Source organism: Mytilus galloprovincialis, chromosome 2, assembly GCF_965363235.1.
Source record: "Mytilus galloprovincialis chromosome 2, xbMytGall1.hap1.1, whole genome shotgun sequence".
NCBI classification, from domain to species: Eukaryota; Metazoa; Mollusca; class Bivalvia; order Mytilida; family Mytilidae; genus Mytilus; species Mytilus galloprovincialis.
Genome location: NC_134839.1, coordinates 13214729 through 13229592, shown reverse-complemented (window position 1 = coordinate 13229592; position 14864 = coordinate 13214729). Strand labels below are relative to the sequence as shown.

General features: G+C 32.1%; 1 protein-coding gene across 1 annotated transcript in view; it reads left to right on the top strand.

Annotated features, from left to right (window-relative positions):
- The window catches only part of LOC143062937 (protein adenylyltransferase SelO, mitochondrial-like), a 33737-nt gene that overhangs the window by 5450 nt on the left and 13423 nt on the right, over positions 1-14864 (top strand). The window contains exons 2-9 of the mRNA XM_076234780.1: positions 5155-5293; positions 6443-6588; positions 7226-7349; positions 8136-8251; positions 11236-11339; positions 12868-13037; positions 13893-13927; positions 14577-14777. Coding sequence (XP_076090895.1) covers positions 5155-5293; positions 6443-6588; positions 7226-7349; positions 8136-8251; positions 11236-11339; positions 12868-13037; positions 13893-13927; positions 14577-14777 — 1035 coding nt within the window. The remainder of the gene's footprint in view (positions 1-5154; positions 5294-6442; positions 6589-7225; positions 7350-8135; positions 8252-11235; positions 11340-12867; positions 13038-13892; positions 13928-14576; positions 14778-14864) is intronic.

Below are 14864 nucleotides of genomic sequence, written 5' to 3'. Positions count from 1 at the left end.
ATCAAAGAGTATAGACACAGGTATGGTGCAGTACATGATGTTGACATCTATTTGTCTGAGCCGTGTGAAGAAATTTCAATCAATGCACTGGAATGATGGAAGTCAAATTCAGTGTGCCTTTCTTCTTTGGCTAATATAGCTATCAAGTATTTAGCCATTTCACACACATCAGCTGCTGTAGAAAGGCTTTTAGTATTGCCAGAAAGGTGTATAGAACTGATCGCTGTTCTCTTAATGACACCACTTTTGAACCTCTTATGATAATAAAGTTCAATGGACATATTGATTAACCAGTATTTGAAGTCTATGTCACTAACACTGTATATATATCTTCATATACCCCTGTATTATTTATCAATTTCTTATAAAAATCTGTTTTTTTTTAAATGTTTTTAGTTTTTATATTGAAAAAGTAATGTGTAATGTAATGCATTACATAGGCAAAGTAATTGTAATGTAATGCATTACATGTGAGAAAAAATGTAATTGTAATTGTAATTGTAATGAAAGAATCACAAAGTAATTGTAATGTAATGCATTACATTGCAATGTAATGCATTACATTGCAATGTAATGGCCCCAGGCCTGGCGGCCGTGAAGACAAAATTTTACAATATCGGATCCGATTCCGGAAGCGGATAAGGATAATTCCGGGTTTGGCGATCATTTACAAAATAAATCCAAGCAGGTGAAAAAAATACATCTATGCATGGTAAATGAATGAGATCCCCACCCTTAAATTAAATATATTCATATGTATGGGACAAAATAACAAATCATTTACATTTACTATGGGCAGGTCAGTCAGACCTCACCTTTGATCCCTGTTGTAGTGAACATTTGTCTGATTCGTGTCTCATACCTTTTGTACTTTAGAACAAAAACTCAGTTTTCTTTCCAGGGAAACCAGTCCATTCATACTATTACATGTTCATATTAAGTCAACTTGAACTTCTAGCAGTCAAGTTAAACCAAGGTTAACTACCAAGTAGAACAACTGCAATCATTGGGAACTTGTACCACTGCAGACTCACCATAAAAAAACATACATTGATTTATGCATTGCTTTTGAAACCTTGATAACATATAAATTATTTGCCTTAATAAATAAATCATTAGATAAACATGAATGTACTATATATGAATGTTTAATGTTGAGACATCATTGCCACAGTTTTCATAATTACGGTTGCCTTGGTCTTTGGTTAGCTGCCTTCAGCGCTTACAGCGCTTTGATTTATTTAAGTAAACTGATATTTCTATATGAAGATAACATCAAAAGCAAAATATTCTTAGCTTAAAAATGTGTTTCATTCAAAGAATTACTAAGATCGGCTTGTACCGTTGTGTACATGTATGTAACTATTTGTTAAATGTATTGCACAAGATAAGAATTGTTAAGATCACAGTCAATTGAAAAAAAATACTGATTTAACTGCTGATTTATGTTCATGTCTGTTGATTGTACTAAATTCTGTTATATATTTATATTATAATATACCCAACAGGGGTTCAAATTAGCGGTGGTCCGAGGTCCGCGACCTTCCACTATTGCAATGGGACTTTCGTTTTTGTTACTAGCTACGCTCGACGGACCTTCGATTTGAAAGAATATAAAAATTAATTTTGCCAACCTTTTTAACAAAAATTTCCAAACGATCTCAAAATTTATTTTTATCTTTATTATTATGACAGCGATGTTCATTTTGTTCAACCGCTAGTTTTATACCGAAAATCGCCAACAAGTAATGTGTAAATCTGAGTAAAATCATATTTGACTGACATAAACATCATTGAAAATCAATGCATGCCATAAACCGGAAGTGAAGACAATTACAATACCGGATCAGATTCCGGTGGCAGATAAGTGTAATTCCGGATTTGCAGATCAAATATACATTAAAAAAATAATAATTCCCTGTAGGTGACAAAATACATCTTTGATGATGAAATATAAAGACTAGAATTGAAAACCAAAGGATATATTGAAAAGAAAGTGAAAGAAGGAAAATATTTTTATACAGAAACTCTAAATTACTTTTAGTTCACAAATTTTCATGTCAAAATCCAATAAAATGTGACAGTTATTTTCTTCATCATTAATAAATGTTAATATTACATGTAGATGTTTTTATAGTGTGAACATATTACTACAATTCCAAGAGGTAATTTCTTCTCAATTTTGAAGGCCAGTAAAATCTGGAAGTTTTTTACTTTATTTTCACATATGAACTAATACAACAGTGCAACTAGATGTGACACACTTAAACAGCTTTGAATTTGAACTTTAATTGTATTCTCGGGTATGAATTGAACAATATAAAAAAAGAGGTACATATGACCCTTTATATTATAGTAAAAACTACAAGACAACACACACACCCACAGTGACACCCTCCCAATACAAAAAAAAAGATTATGTGAATTCATATACATTGTACAAGACAATTACATTTATTATTAAACATGTTATACAACAGTGACACTGACAATTAAACAAGCTAACCTAACACCAAAAGCACATTAATTTTGTATCTTACTGAGTTATGAAATATTTCAAGTAAAAGTAGAACCTGTAATTTAGGTTGTGGACCTTTCAGTTTGGAGTGTCAAAGGTCCTGGACCTTCCAGTACCAAATGTTAATTTGAACCCCTGCCCAATCATCTTGAAAACTTGTAATGAAAGCATAATCAACATAGTTGTTTTATGCTCATCTAAAGAAAATATTTGTCAAGGGCCAACTTTTTTTTACTGTACACCTTTTACATTATCATAAAATTCATAAACATTTACATGTATGAATTACACTTAATATATATATATATATCTCATTTTATTCCTTATAAATATTGGGGCTTGATTGACTTTAAATATGGGGCCGGATCGATGTTGGGCTGGATCGAAGTGGGATGGATCGACTTGGGCCGGATCGACATGAGAGCTTTTATACATCAATAGTAAGGCTACACGCATGCTAGAGCAATGTACATGTATTTACATGTTATTAAAACAATTGCATTAAATCTGCCCCTCAAGCTGAGGTATATATGACCTGAACATGAGAAATCAGTGGATCATCTACATGTACATATAGATTCTATCACTGCATTGAGTGTAATACGATATTTATCAACTAAAGACAGTTAAATTTTCAAATTTAAAATGCGAGGCTTGCCCGAGCGTTTTAAATATTTAAAATTTAACTGTCGAGAGTGGATAAATATCGTATTACACGAGATTTGGTGGTGGAATCTGTTTCTCTAATGATTTTCTAACATCATGCAGGCAAACTTATTCCTTTTCGAATGATCTGCAAAAAGATGTGTTCTTTCTATGTGACGTCATCAGGCATGGTCGCCTTTTTTCATGCCGTCACAATAGGAATTTCAGAGGAAAGCAAGAAAATTTGACGTCATAATCGGATTTTAACCAATGAAGTACTGAGATCAAACGACCCACACGTTGATTAAATTTTTTTTATACAATGAGTGCAGAAAGGGATAAATTGGCAAAGAATTAGAGAAATGTATATTACACTCTAGATAGAGGAGGGTTTGGATGGGGTTAAATGATTAAAGAATAATGCCCTTAAAAAATGAAGATTAGAGAATAACGGGCAAAAAAAATGAAGATTAGAAATGCGTGGTCTAATTTTTTGAAGATTAGAGAAAAAAGGGTTTAATTTTTGTCGAGCCTGCAACTTTTGTTGCAGAAAGCTCGACATAGGGATAGTGATCCGGCGGCGGCGGCGGCTACGGCGGCGGCGTTAGCTAACTTTTTAAAAGCTTTATATTTTAGAGGGTGGAAGACCTGGATGCTTCATACTTTGTATATAGATGCCTCATGTTACGAAGTTTCCGTCAGTCACATGTCAAATGTCCTTGACCTCATTTTCATGGTTCAGTGACCACTTGAAAAAAAAGTTCAGATTTTTTGTAATGTTGAATTCTCTCTTATCATAAGTAATAGGATAATTATATTTGGTATATGCGTACCTTGCAAGGTCCTCATGCCCGTCAGACAGTTTTCACTTGACCTCGACCTCATTTCATGGATCAGTGAACAAGGTTAAGTTTTGGTGGTCAAGTCCATATCTCAGATACTATAAGCAATAGGTCTAGTATATTCGGTGTATGGAAGGACTGTAAGGTGTACATGTCCAACTGGCAGGTGTCATATGACCTTGACCTCATTTTCATGGTTCAGTGGTTATAGTTAAGTTTTTGTGTTTTGGTCTGTTTTTCTCATACTTTATGCAATAGATCTACTATATTTGTTGTATGGAATGATTGTAAGATGTACATGTCTAGCGGGCAGATGTCATCTGACCTTGAGCTCATTTTCATGGTTGAGTGGTCAAAGTTAAGTTTTTGAGTTTTGGTCTTTTTATCTAATACTATATGCCATAGGTCAACTATATTTGGTGTATGGAAATATTTTATGATCTATATGTCAGTCCCACAGGTTTTATTTGACCTCGACCTCATTTTCACGGTTCATTGCTCAGTGTTAAGTTTTTGTGTTTTGGTCTATTTTTCTTAAACTATAAGTAATAGGTCAACTATATTTGTTGTATGGAAGCATTGTTAGCTGTACATGTCTGCCTGGCATGGTTCATCTGACCTTGACCTCATTTTCATGGTTCATTGGTCTTTGTTTAGTTATCTTGGTTAATGCTAAGTTTATGTGACAGTTTTTAATAAAGTTTTATACTTAGGACTATCAACATAATATCAATAATTAGTAAAGAAGGCGAGACATTTCAGCATGTGCACTCTTGTTTTGAAGATTAAAGAAAAAAGGGGTGAAAATTAAATGTTTACAGAAAAACAGACCCCCCTCCTCTCTTTTAGGATTTGAAATATAATCAGATGTGTTTTCCAAGAGAAAACATTAAAAATGAATGTTGTGTCATGTGAGTTTACATGTTACATTGTACTTGTAATTTACTTGCATTGTGATTCAGGGCCATCCTCTTCTGTAATCAGTCAATATAAACTGATGTTGATTAAGATACATGTACAATTATCAGGGATTTGCTTGCAAGAATAAACATTGAAAAATTGCACAGCTTTATTCAGAGTACAATGCAATAAAATGTATTGTTAATTCCCCATTAATTTGCGTGACTCCTTATATTCAATATGTTACAGGTATTTAGGAGAAGTAATTAACAAAAGTGGTGAAAGATGGGAGATCCAGTTCAAAGGAGCAGGGAAGACTCCCTATTCCAGAACAGCAGATGGTAGAAAAGTTTTAAGGAGTACAATTAGAGAATTTTTATGCAGTGAAGTAATTAATAAACATAAATTTAAATTCAATAGTAGAGAAATATAGTATGTATAGTTTATAGGGTGAACAAGATTTGCATATTTGATCAGTTTGATGAGTATGTCATTTTTATGCCCCATTTATGGGCATTACGTTTTCTGGTCTTTGCTTCCGTTTGTTTGTTGGTCGGTTCGTTTGTCCATCCATCCTTCCGTCTGTCCTGCTTCAGGTCAAAGTTTTTGGTTAAGGTAGTTTTTGATGAAGTTGAAGTCCAATCAACTTGAAACTTAGTACACCTGCTCCCTATGACATGATCTTTCTAATTTTAATGCCAAATTAGAGATTTTTTCCCATTTTCACAGTCCACTAAACATAGAAAATGATAGTGCAGATGGGGCATCCGTGTTACTGTACTATGGACACATTCTTGTTATCAAATATTATATTAATGAAAGAGGGTGTTATGACAAAAATATGACAAATATTATGAAAGGCATGCATTAGTTTCAGTTTGTTGTTTTATATACAGCTATTTATTTAGGAATGTACCATTTTGTTATTATACATGATGACTACAAAATGAACAATACAATGATATATACCAAAACAACAGAAAGTTATAGAGACATATATTTTTTTCATTCATTGAAACATTAAAAAAAAAATATTTTCTATTACATAAAACAAAAAAACAGACACAAGTTATCACATATAAGATAGTTCTTTCTTGAGTATAATAGGTTGTAAAAACGCATCAACAAAATGTAATAATTATTAATTTGTAAAAAAAGTTATGGAGGGATCTAATTTCTAGATAAAGAAAAAAAAACAATGAATGATAGCCTTCCCCAAATGGAATACCTTAAGAAGTGCTTGTAGAATATATAAAAATGCAGGTGTCTCAGTCAGACTGGATATTGATTTGAAATCTCAAACCATCACTGAAAAGGATCATCATTTTGGTATATATAAATATGCATGCAACATAACTTTTTCATGTCCAATGTCCATGTGTTGACTGTTGTAAAACGATCATAAGTCTTCAACTCTTAACTTTTCTAAATGATCTTTGTACAAAGTCACAATAATCCACTTTTATCCTTGAACCCTCAAATGTATCAATTGACTTTTTGCATATGATATTTTTATTTATAAGTTCTACAATTGTAGGCAATTCACCATCTTGGAATTCCAACAACTCGAGCTGGAACGTGTGTAACCTCAGAAAGTACAGTTGTCAGAGATATATTTTACTCTGGCGATCCAATAGATGAAAAATGTACTGTTGTATTACGAATTGCTCCAACATTTCTCAGGTACATTTAGTTACGATAAGTCCTGTTGTAATTTTGAAATTGGAGATACAGGTAACTAGTGATAGCTTTATAAAGTATACAGTGTTTATGGAGTTCACAAAGATCCTTTTAAAAAATCTATTGAATTTGAAACCTATTAAAAATGAAATTGTAAATAGAATAAAATTTTGAATATTAGGGCTATTCCAGAAAAAATTGTATGGGGAGGGGGGGGGGGGGGGTTGGAAGGCACATTATATTAATAATACATGGGTGATGGGTATAAGAGCAACTTTTCACACTATAATGCACTATAATTCTCAGTTACAATTGTCTGGGTGGCGGGTGCTGACAAAAACTGCCTTCCAACCCCCCCCCAAACATTTTTTTCTGGAATAGCCCTTATTTGTTTGGGGAGGGGAGGAAGTTTTTTTCTTTGATTTTCAGAAATGCCATATATGCATTAATACATCAATTTGAATATATAGTGTTTTAATTTGTAACATGACCTGAAAAGTAAATATAAATTTGTAATTCTCCAACAGTTGTTCATTGTCTGTCAAGTTTTTTTTATTTTTAATTTCACATTCTCCTCTGAACCAAAATGGTCATAATAAATAATTCACTATAAATTGTTATTTGGTTTAATACATTTTAGATTTGGATCTTTTGAGATATTTAAAACTCTGGACCCACAGACAGGAAGGGCTGGACCCAGTGTTGGCAGAAATGATATTCTGATACAGATGCTAGATTATACATCCCAAACATTTTATCCTGAGGTATGATTTAAAATTATTAAATGGCATAAGTCTATTTTCAATGGCAAAAAAATCATAAAAAGCATGAAATAATTTCAACACTAAAAAAAACCCAGGATTTAAATACAAATTCTATACAACGACTTTGATAAACTTCTGCATTCATTTAAAAAAACAAGAAAAAAACAAACAAAAACATAAAGTTCAATTTAAAACCAGGACAATGAAATAAGCTACTGTCTTGGAACAGGTTAAATATATGTTTTTACATTTGTTTACAGGTAATAACCTTTAAACTTGTTGGAGATTTTAACTTTGTAATATCATCTAAACAAACTTTTGTTCCAAGTGTTCTCTGAATAGATTTAGATCAAAGCTTTTCTCAATCTTTCTTAGTGTGTGAAAACTGGCTTCTATAATTTCTAATTGTTTCAATTTAAAGGATTTAGAAACATGACAGTTATGAAAATCATTTTTGTCTTTATCATGGCTTAGTAAGGATAATTCTCTTACATTGTTCTTTAAATCATATTGTAGATTGTAACATGCCATTAAGTATAAAATATTAGAATCAATAATAACCCATTGGAGAAACAATATGAAAGTAAGAAGATGTGGTAGACAAGAAGACGACGCTCTACCAGAGACCAAATGTTGTAGAAATTTACAACTATACTGTACAACCTTCAACAATGAGCAAATCTACACTGCATAGTCAGCTATATAAGGCCCCTAAAGTTCACAATATAATATTTGTCACTATGGAGTATGTTGATATTGTTAAATTGTGTTATCTTTATTGTGTAGATCTGGGAAAAGCACAAATCTGATAAACAAACAATGTATATAGAGATGTATAAAGAAGTAATTAGAAGGACAGCCATGCTGGTAGCAGAATGGCAGTGTGTTGGATGGTGTCATGGGTAATTATTAGTGTTGTCAAATCGTACACTTTTGCCTAACCGGTTACTCGGATAATCGTTCGACCGATTAACCGGTTAACCGGTACTTTAAGTGATGTTTGAAAGTCTTTTCAATAGTACCCTACACATAGATATAAGTCATACATTTACGTTTTTATATTACCATGAATTGAAATTTGTCCTTTGGTATTATAAGGCTTGTCTGTGAAGATTCCTGTCGAAGTTTTAACTTTTTAATCAAATACACGGTATCAACTATGGCGTTTGTACTAACTTCAGAATAAAATTTAAAAAAAAAATCTTGATCTCGTAGATTTGAATATGTCTGATACCGATTATTCTTTCATTTTCACTTGTTGTTTCCGAAAATAATGTGAAGTATTTTAATTTTAATTGATTTATCCATGCATCAAGTATATGTATATATACTGATTAGGCCACACCAATTTGATTCCTTGTTCGACGGACCCGCCCGCACCTATTTTTTTCAAAACGGAATTTTTTTATTTTTTTTATATTCCCGCTTCCTGCATCCGGAAATATAATCATGTCCATTTCCCGCACCGTTTTTTTTGTAAACATTATAAAAAGATATCAACATTTGTTTTTAAAATCACAGTCTAACCTGTATATAACGATTTTAAACATAAAAGCACCCCAGCACACTTTGTAAATATCTGTGAGAATATTTGTTTCAGCATGAAACCTACTTATCCAAAGCGGGAGTGCTCCGTTCAAGGATTTGTATCTCCGATATAAATCTATATCAGCGGAAATACCGGAGTAAAGAACAAAAAATTGGTTACTTTCCCCCTTACTTATATTCCCTATCAAAACATGTTCGTTGTTAGAATAAAGTACAAAGAACTTCTGAAGGATTTGCCTTCAACTGCAATTATATTGTATGCTGGCGAAACAAAACTATCCATAGCCTCTGCATGTTTATGCACCTGTCCTGATTGATTGAGGGGCCTGTCGTTCAGCAGTTATCGTTTAGTTATGTTGTTCATTGGTATTTTCCCGCTTGGATATATACATGATATATAAATTAGATCGTTTTCCTGTTCGAATTGTGTACGCTAATTATTTTGGGTCCTTTATAGCCTGCTGTTTGGTCTGTATCAAAGCTCTGTGTAAAAGGCCGTACTTTGACCTATGTTTGTTATTTATATCAGGTTGAGAACAACCCTCCATCAGACAACATGGACAAGGGGTCATTTTACTGATGTAGAAAAGAAAATAGAAATACCAAGGATTTGTATAGTTCTTCTATACAAAACATTTGAAAACTTAGAATTTTGTACTCAAAAAGAGGAGAGTTACATCATATTTTAAACAACTTTTTCTAAAAGAGGGGTCCACTTATTTTGAATAATATTAAACTGTTAAAGTAAATGTGTTAACATGGTTAAAGTCCAGGAATATTACAAAATTCTTGGACATGTTTTGACCATTTAATACCAGATAGATATATAGTTCTTTGAGAAAATATGAGCCCTTTTGTACAAACAAATATATTACAACATATTATAACTTATATTGATCCCTCATAAAACATGTAAAAGGGATATTTATAACATTAAAGGGTTGTCCCCAAACTGATTATGACTTGGATGGAGAATTGTCTCATTGTCAGTCACACATACATGTCATACATAGACCAGATTTAATTATGTCTTGGTGAACAGGGAAAAATACTTCAGAAATTAAAGAAATGTCAAAGTACAAGTGATAAATCAAGCTTTAATATTGTCAAAACCTACTATTTTATGTTTACAAAAAAAAATTATAATCGCTCCCCTCTACTTTTCAAGCTGCGCCTCAAAAATTTGCAAATTAAATATTTTTTTATTTAAATTTTCAAATCGCTCGCTCGCCCCAAATTTTGATGTCCAAAAATCCGTAGAACAAGAAATTAAATTGGTGTGGCCTTACATTCACATTGTTTTTTTTTTTTATAGTTTTTCGTTTAAAATATGACAAAGATTTGCAAGACGGAGATTGCACATGCAGATGTAGGTCTACACAGTGTTAGATCAAAAATATAATAATGAAGTAAACCGTAGGATTTAATCGGATTACTGTTTTAAAGTTACTGTTAAAAAAAACATGTAACTAATTATGTTTCCTTAATATCTTGCCCCGAGCTGAAAAACAAGTACTAATTAATTTTATATTTTTGGATTAACAATAGCAATCAATATACTGGACAATTAATCTGTCAAATTAATTATCACGACGACAATTTTTAAAGACAACATACATATTTAATGATTTCAATACAAATTTATATCAAATCTATTAAAATTTAAAAAAAATCTGGTTAACCGGTAAGCGTTTTTGGTATTCGGTATTCGGTCGTTCGAACGGTTAACCGGTTAACCGGTTAATCGTTGACAACACTAGTAATTATTACTGTAAACTCAAAAATTATTGTGAGGTATTTATTATTGCGACAGAGTGGTAAACACAAAATTAAAACTCGCATTTTGAAATATTTTATATGAATAAAACAGGATTTTTCTCAAAAAAAAAATAAAATCTCATTTAAGTCTTAATTGACAAAATTGTAATAATAAATGCATGCAATAATTTCTGAATTTACAGTATATATTTTTGTAGATTCAAAATTGTAGAATTTTTTTTAAGTAGGGGTCAAGAAACAGTCCTATATATCTATAAGCTTAAGTATTTTAAGACTCAAATTTAGTGCAAATTCAAAGTTATGAGGTCAGTACAATACTGGGTTTTCTTTGTTAATTGATTAAAAGGAAAATAATATGGTATTACTAGTGAACATATCTTAGATGTACTAAGATGCTAAATGCTTCTTGTAAGGTCCCTTTGACACACATGATATTTGTACTGAAATGATATTATAGAATTAAGCTTTCTTATTGCATATTTTTTTGTTTTAGAGAAAAAAAATATTCTTAAATCTATAAGAGTAATTTGACATTTTAAGAATTAATTTAAAATTTCAGTGTATTGAACACAGACAACATGAGTATAGTAGGACTAACTATAGACTATGGACCTTTTGGTTTTATGGATAAATTTGACCCAAACTACATATGTAATGGGTCAGGTAAGTTTATAGTTGTTCCTAAGACTGTTTGTCCATCCCTGTGTCTGTTTGTCTGTCCAGTTTTGTTATTGCTCTCACAGGTACAATCCTTGCCAGATTTTTATAAAACTGATATTATAGGTTAATATCAGCAATATCTCTGTCAAAAATGTGTGGATGATCAACTTAAAAAAAGAAGAGTTATGCCCCTTGGAAATAATAAATAAGTGTGATGCAGAAGACATTGGAACTCTGTTCTTGTATTCATTTGTGAATAAAATATTGGTATGCAATTTCTTTAATTTTGAAATCCAAATTTAGCAAGAGCAAGCTATATTTCAGGTTCATGCATCCATGAAATTGACAAACATTAGTTACTCATAAAAGACATTATTTTTTCTTCAGATGACAGGTAGTTAATCAAAAGTTTTGCTTTTATTTCTATTTTTGATATGGTTTTTTGTTGAGCCTGCAACTTTTGTTGCAGAAAGCTCGACATAGGGATAGTGATCCGGCAGCGGCAACCGCGGCGTTAGCTAACTTCTTCAAAGGTTTATATTTTAGAAGATGAAAGACCTGGATGCTTCATACTTTTTATATAGATGCCTCATGTTACAAAGTTTCCGTCAGTCAGATGTCCAATGTCCTTGACCTCATTTTCATTGTTCAGTGACCACTTGAAAAAAAAGTTCGGAATTTTTGTAATGTTGAATTCTCTCTTATTATAAGTAATAGGATATTTGGTATGTGCTTACCTTGCAATGTCCTCATGCCTGTCAGACAGTTTTCACTTGACCTCAACCTCATTTCATGGATCAGTGAACAAGGTTAAGTTTTGGTGGTCAAGTCCATATCTCAGATACTATGAGCAATAGGGCTAGTATATTTGGTGTATGGAAGGAATGAAAGTTGTACATGTCCAACTGGCAGGTGTCATCTGACCTTGACCTCATTTTCATGGTTCACTGCACATGGTTATAGTTAAGTTTTTGTGTTTTAGTCTGTTTCTCATACTTTATGCAATAGGTCTACTATATTTGTTGTATGGAATGATTGTAAGGTATACATGTCTAGCGGGCAGCTGTCATCTGACCTTGACCTCATTTTCATGGTTCAGTGGTCAAAGTCAAGTTTTAAGTTTTGGTCTTTTTATCTAATATTATATGCCAAAGGTCAACTATATTTGGTGTATGGAAATATATTATGATCTATATGTCAGTCCCGCAGGTTTATTTGACCATGACCTCAATTGCACGGTTCATTGCACAGTGTTAAGTTTTTGTGCTTTGTTCTATTTTTCTTAAACTATAAGTAATAGGTCAACTATATTTGTTGTATTGAAGCTTTGTTAACTGTACATGTCTGCCTGGAATGGTTCATCTGACCTTGACCTCATTTTCATGGTTCAATGGTCTTTGTTTAGCTATCTTGGTTGATGTTAAGTTTATGTAACAGTTGTAATAAAGCTTTATACTTAGGACTATCAACATAATATCAATGATTAGTGAAGAAGGCGAGACATTTCAGTGTGTGCACTCTTGTTTTACAGATGATAGTGGAAGATACTCCTATAAAAACCAGCCAGATATTTGCAAATGGAATTGCATGAAATTAGGAGAGGCTATTCAAGGAGCAGTACCTCTGACAGAAACAAAACCACATTTAGACATTTTTGATGAGGTTTACAGTGACTATATGAAGCAAAAAATCAGAAAAAAGGTAGAAAAAGTCTGAAGTACATAATTCACAATGTGATCAACCCCAAGATAATTTTGGGAGGTTTCCTATTATCAAAAAGGCATCCCTTAAGCTTAAGCCAAAATTATGGGCTTTGGACTTTGATAAATTGTTGAAAATCACATTTATACAGACTTTTTTTCTAAACCCCATGAGATATTGGCCTGATTTTAATACAACTGCAAAAAAAATTTTGGGATCGAATAATGGTATGATGTTGTCTGAGTCGTCGTCGTCTGGAGACCCATTTGGTTTCTAGATAATAACTTTAGTTTTCATGAATGAATCTCTTTGAAACTTAGTAATAAGGTATAATACCACAAAAGGAAGGTTGGGATTGATTTTGGGGATGATGGTCCCAACCATTTAGGAATTAAGGGCCCAAAAGGGGCCCAAAACAAGCATTTTTCTACTTCAGGATAATAACTTGTGTTTAAGTATTTCAATTGCTCTGAAATTGTACCACAATGTTTATTATCACAAAGAGAAGGTTTGAATTAATTTTAGGGGTTATGGTGCCATCAGTTTAGGAATTAAGGGCCAAAAAAGGGGCAACATCAAGCATTTTTGTAGTTTCTGGACAATTACTTGTGTTTTAGTTAATGGATTTCTCTGACATTGTACCACATAGTTCTATATCACAAAAGGAAGGCTGGGATTGAGTTTTGGGGTTATTGTCCCATTCTAGCAGGAATTAGGATCAAAAGAAAGGGCCATAAACTAGCATTTTTCTAGTTTCCAGACAATAACTTTCAGCATTAAATTAATAATAATAAGTAAAGCTGGCTAGAACAGTGAGACATTTCAGCTTGTACAGTATTCATTTTTTTTTTGCAGTTTGGTTTATTAAATAAAGAATTAGAAACAGATAAGTAAGTATAAATTAATTAAATTATTTTTTACAAATTTAGTTTGATTTTAATTTGCATATTATAAAGTACAAAGGTATTACTTAACACATATTTTTGTTCAAATGAAACTGTAAAGATACTAGATTTATTTTAGAGTTGTCTCCCATTTGACCAGGTTTGCTTTAATAGCTTTAAAAGAAAATTTTCTCACTTCTTTTTCTAGACTCTTTTGTAAATAATTCTATTTGAAAAATTTATTGTTATACAGTCCAAATTTGGAATGTCAAGTCACATGAACACAATATAACTATTTGACTTATTGCAGGTTGCTAGATTCATCATACCGACCCTGTTTCTATATTGTAAACTGCTTTTTAACTTTGTATATACATATGGAAATTGTACCGACCGTGCAAGGGCTGTATAGCCACTCAAGGTCGTTTAAAATTTGAAATTATGTTTGACCTGTTCAGGGATTAAACTTAACATCTCCATGATCTATCATGCCACAAGACCACAGAGTTAATTATCTCACTGGGGAGGAAAAGAAAATATTCAAAAGATTTTCATTTAGCAAATATAGTATGCCCAGACCTTAAATAACTACCAATCATGCTTATTTTGATGATATAAAAGAATACATTTTGATAAAATTCTCTATATTTTGCAGGGATATTTACGATTCTTTCTTAGAAACAATGCAAAAAACTGGAGCAGACTTCACAAATTGTTTTAGATGTCTGAGTATTCTCCCTTTACCAGGCTCTCCTGGTTTTCAAGCCAAATTAAAGGATGTGAAAGAGTATATCCTCACACAATGTTCTACGTTAGAAGAATTAAAATCAATGCATAAACCTGAGATGGATCCAAGGTAAACTTACGGTTCATGTAAATAACTAATAATTAAATTGCACAACCACAATCAGTTTGACAAGAAAGACATCTCTTTTTGTTTGTC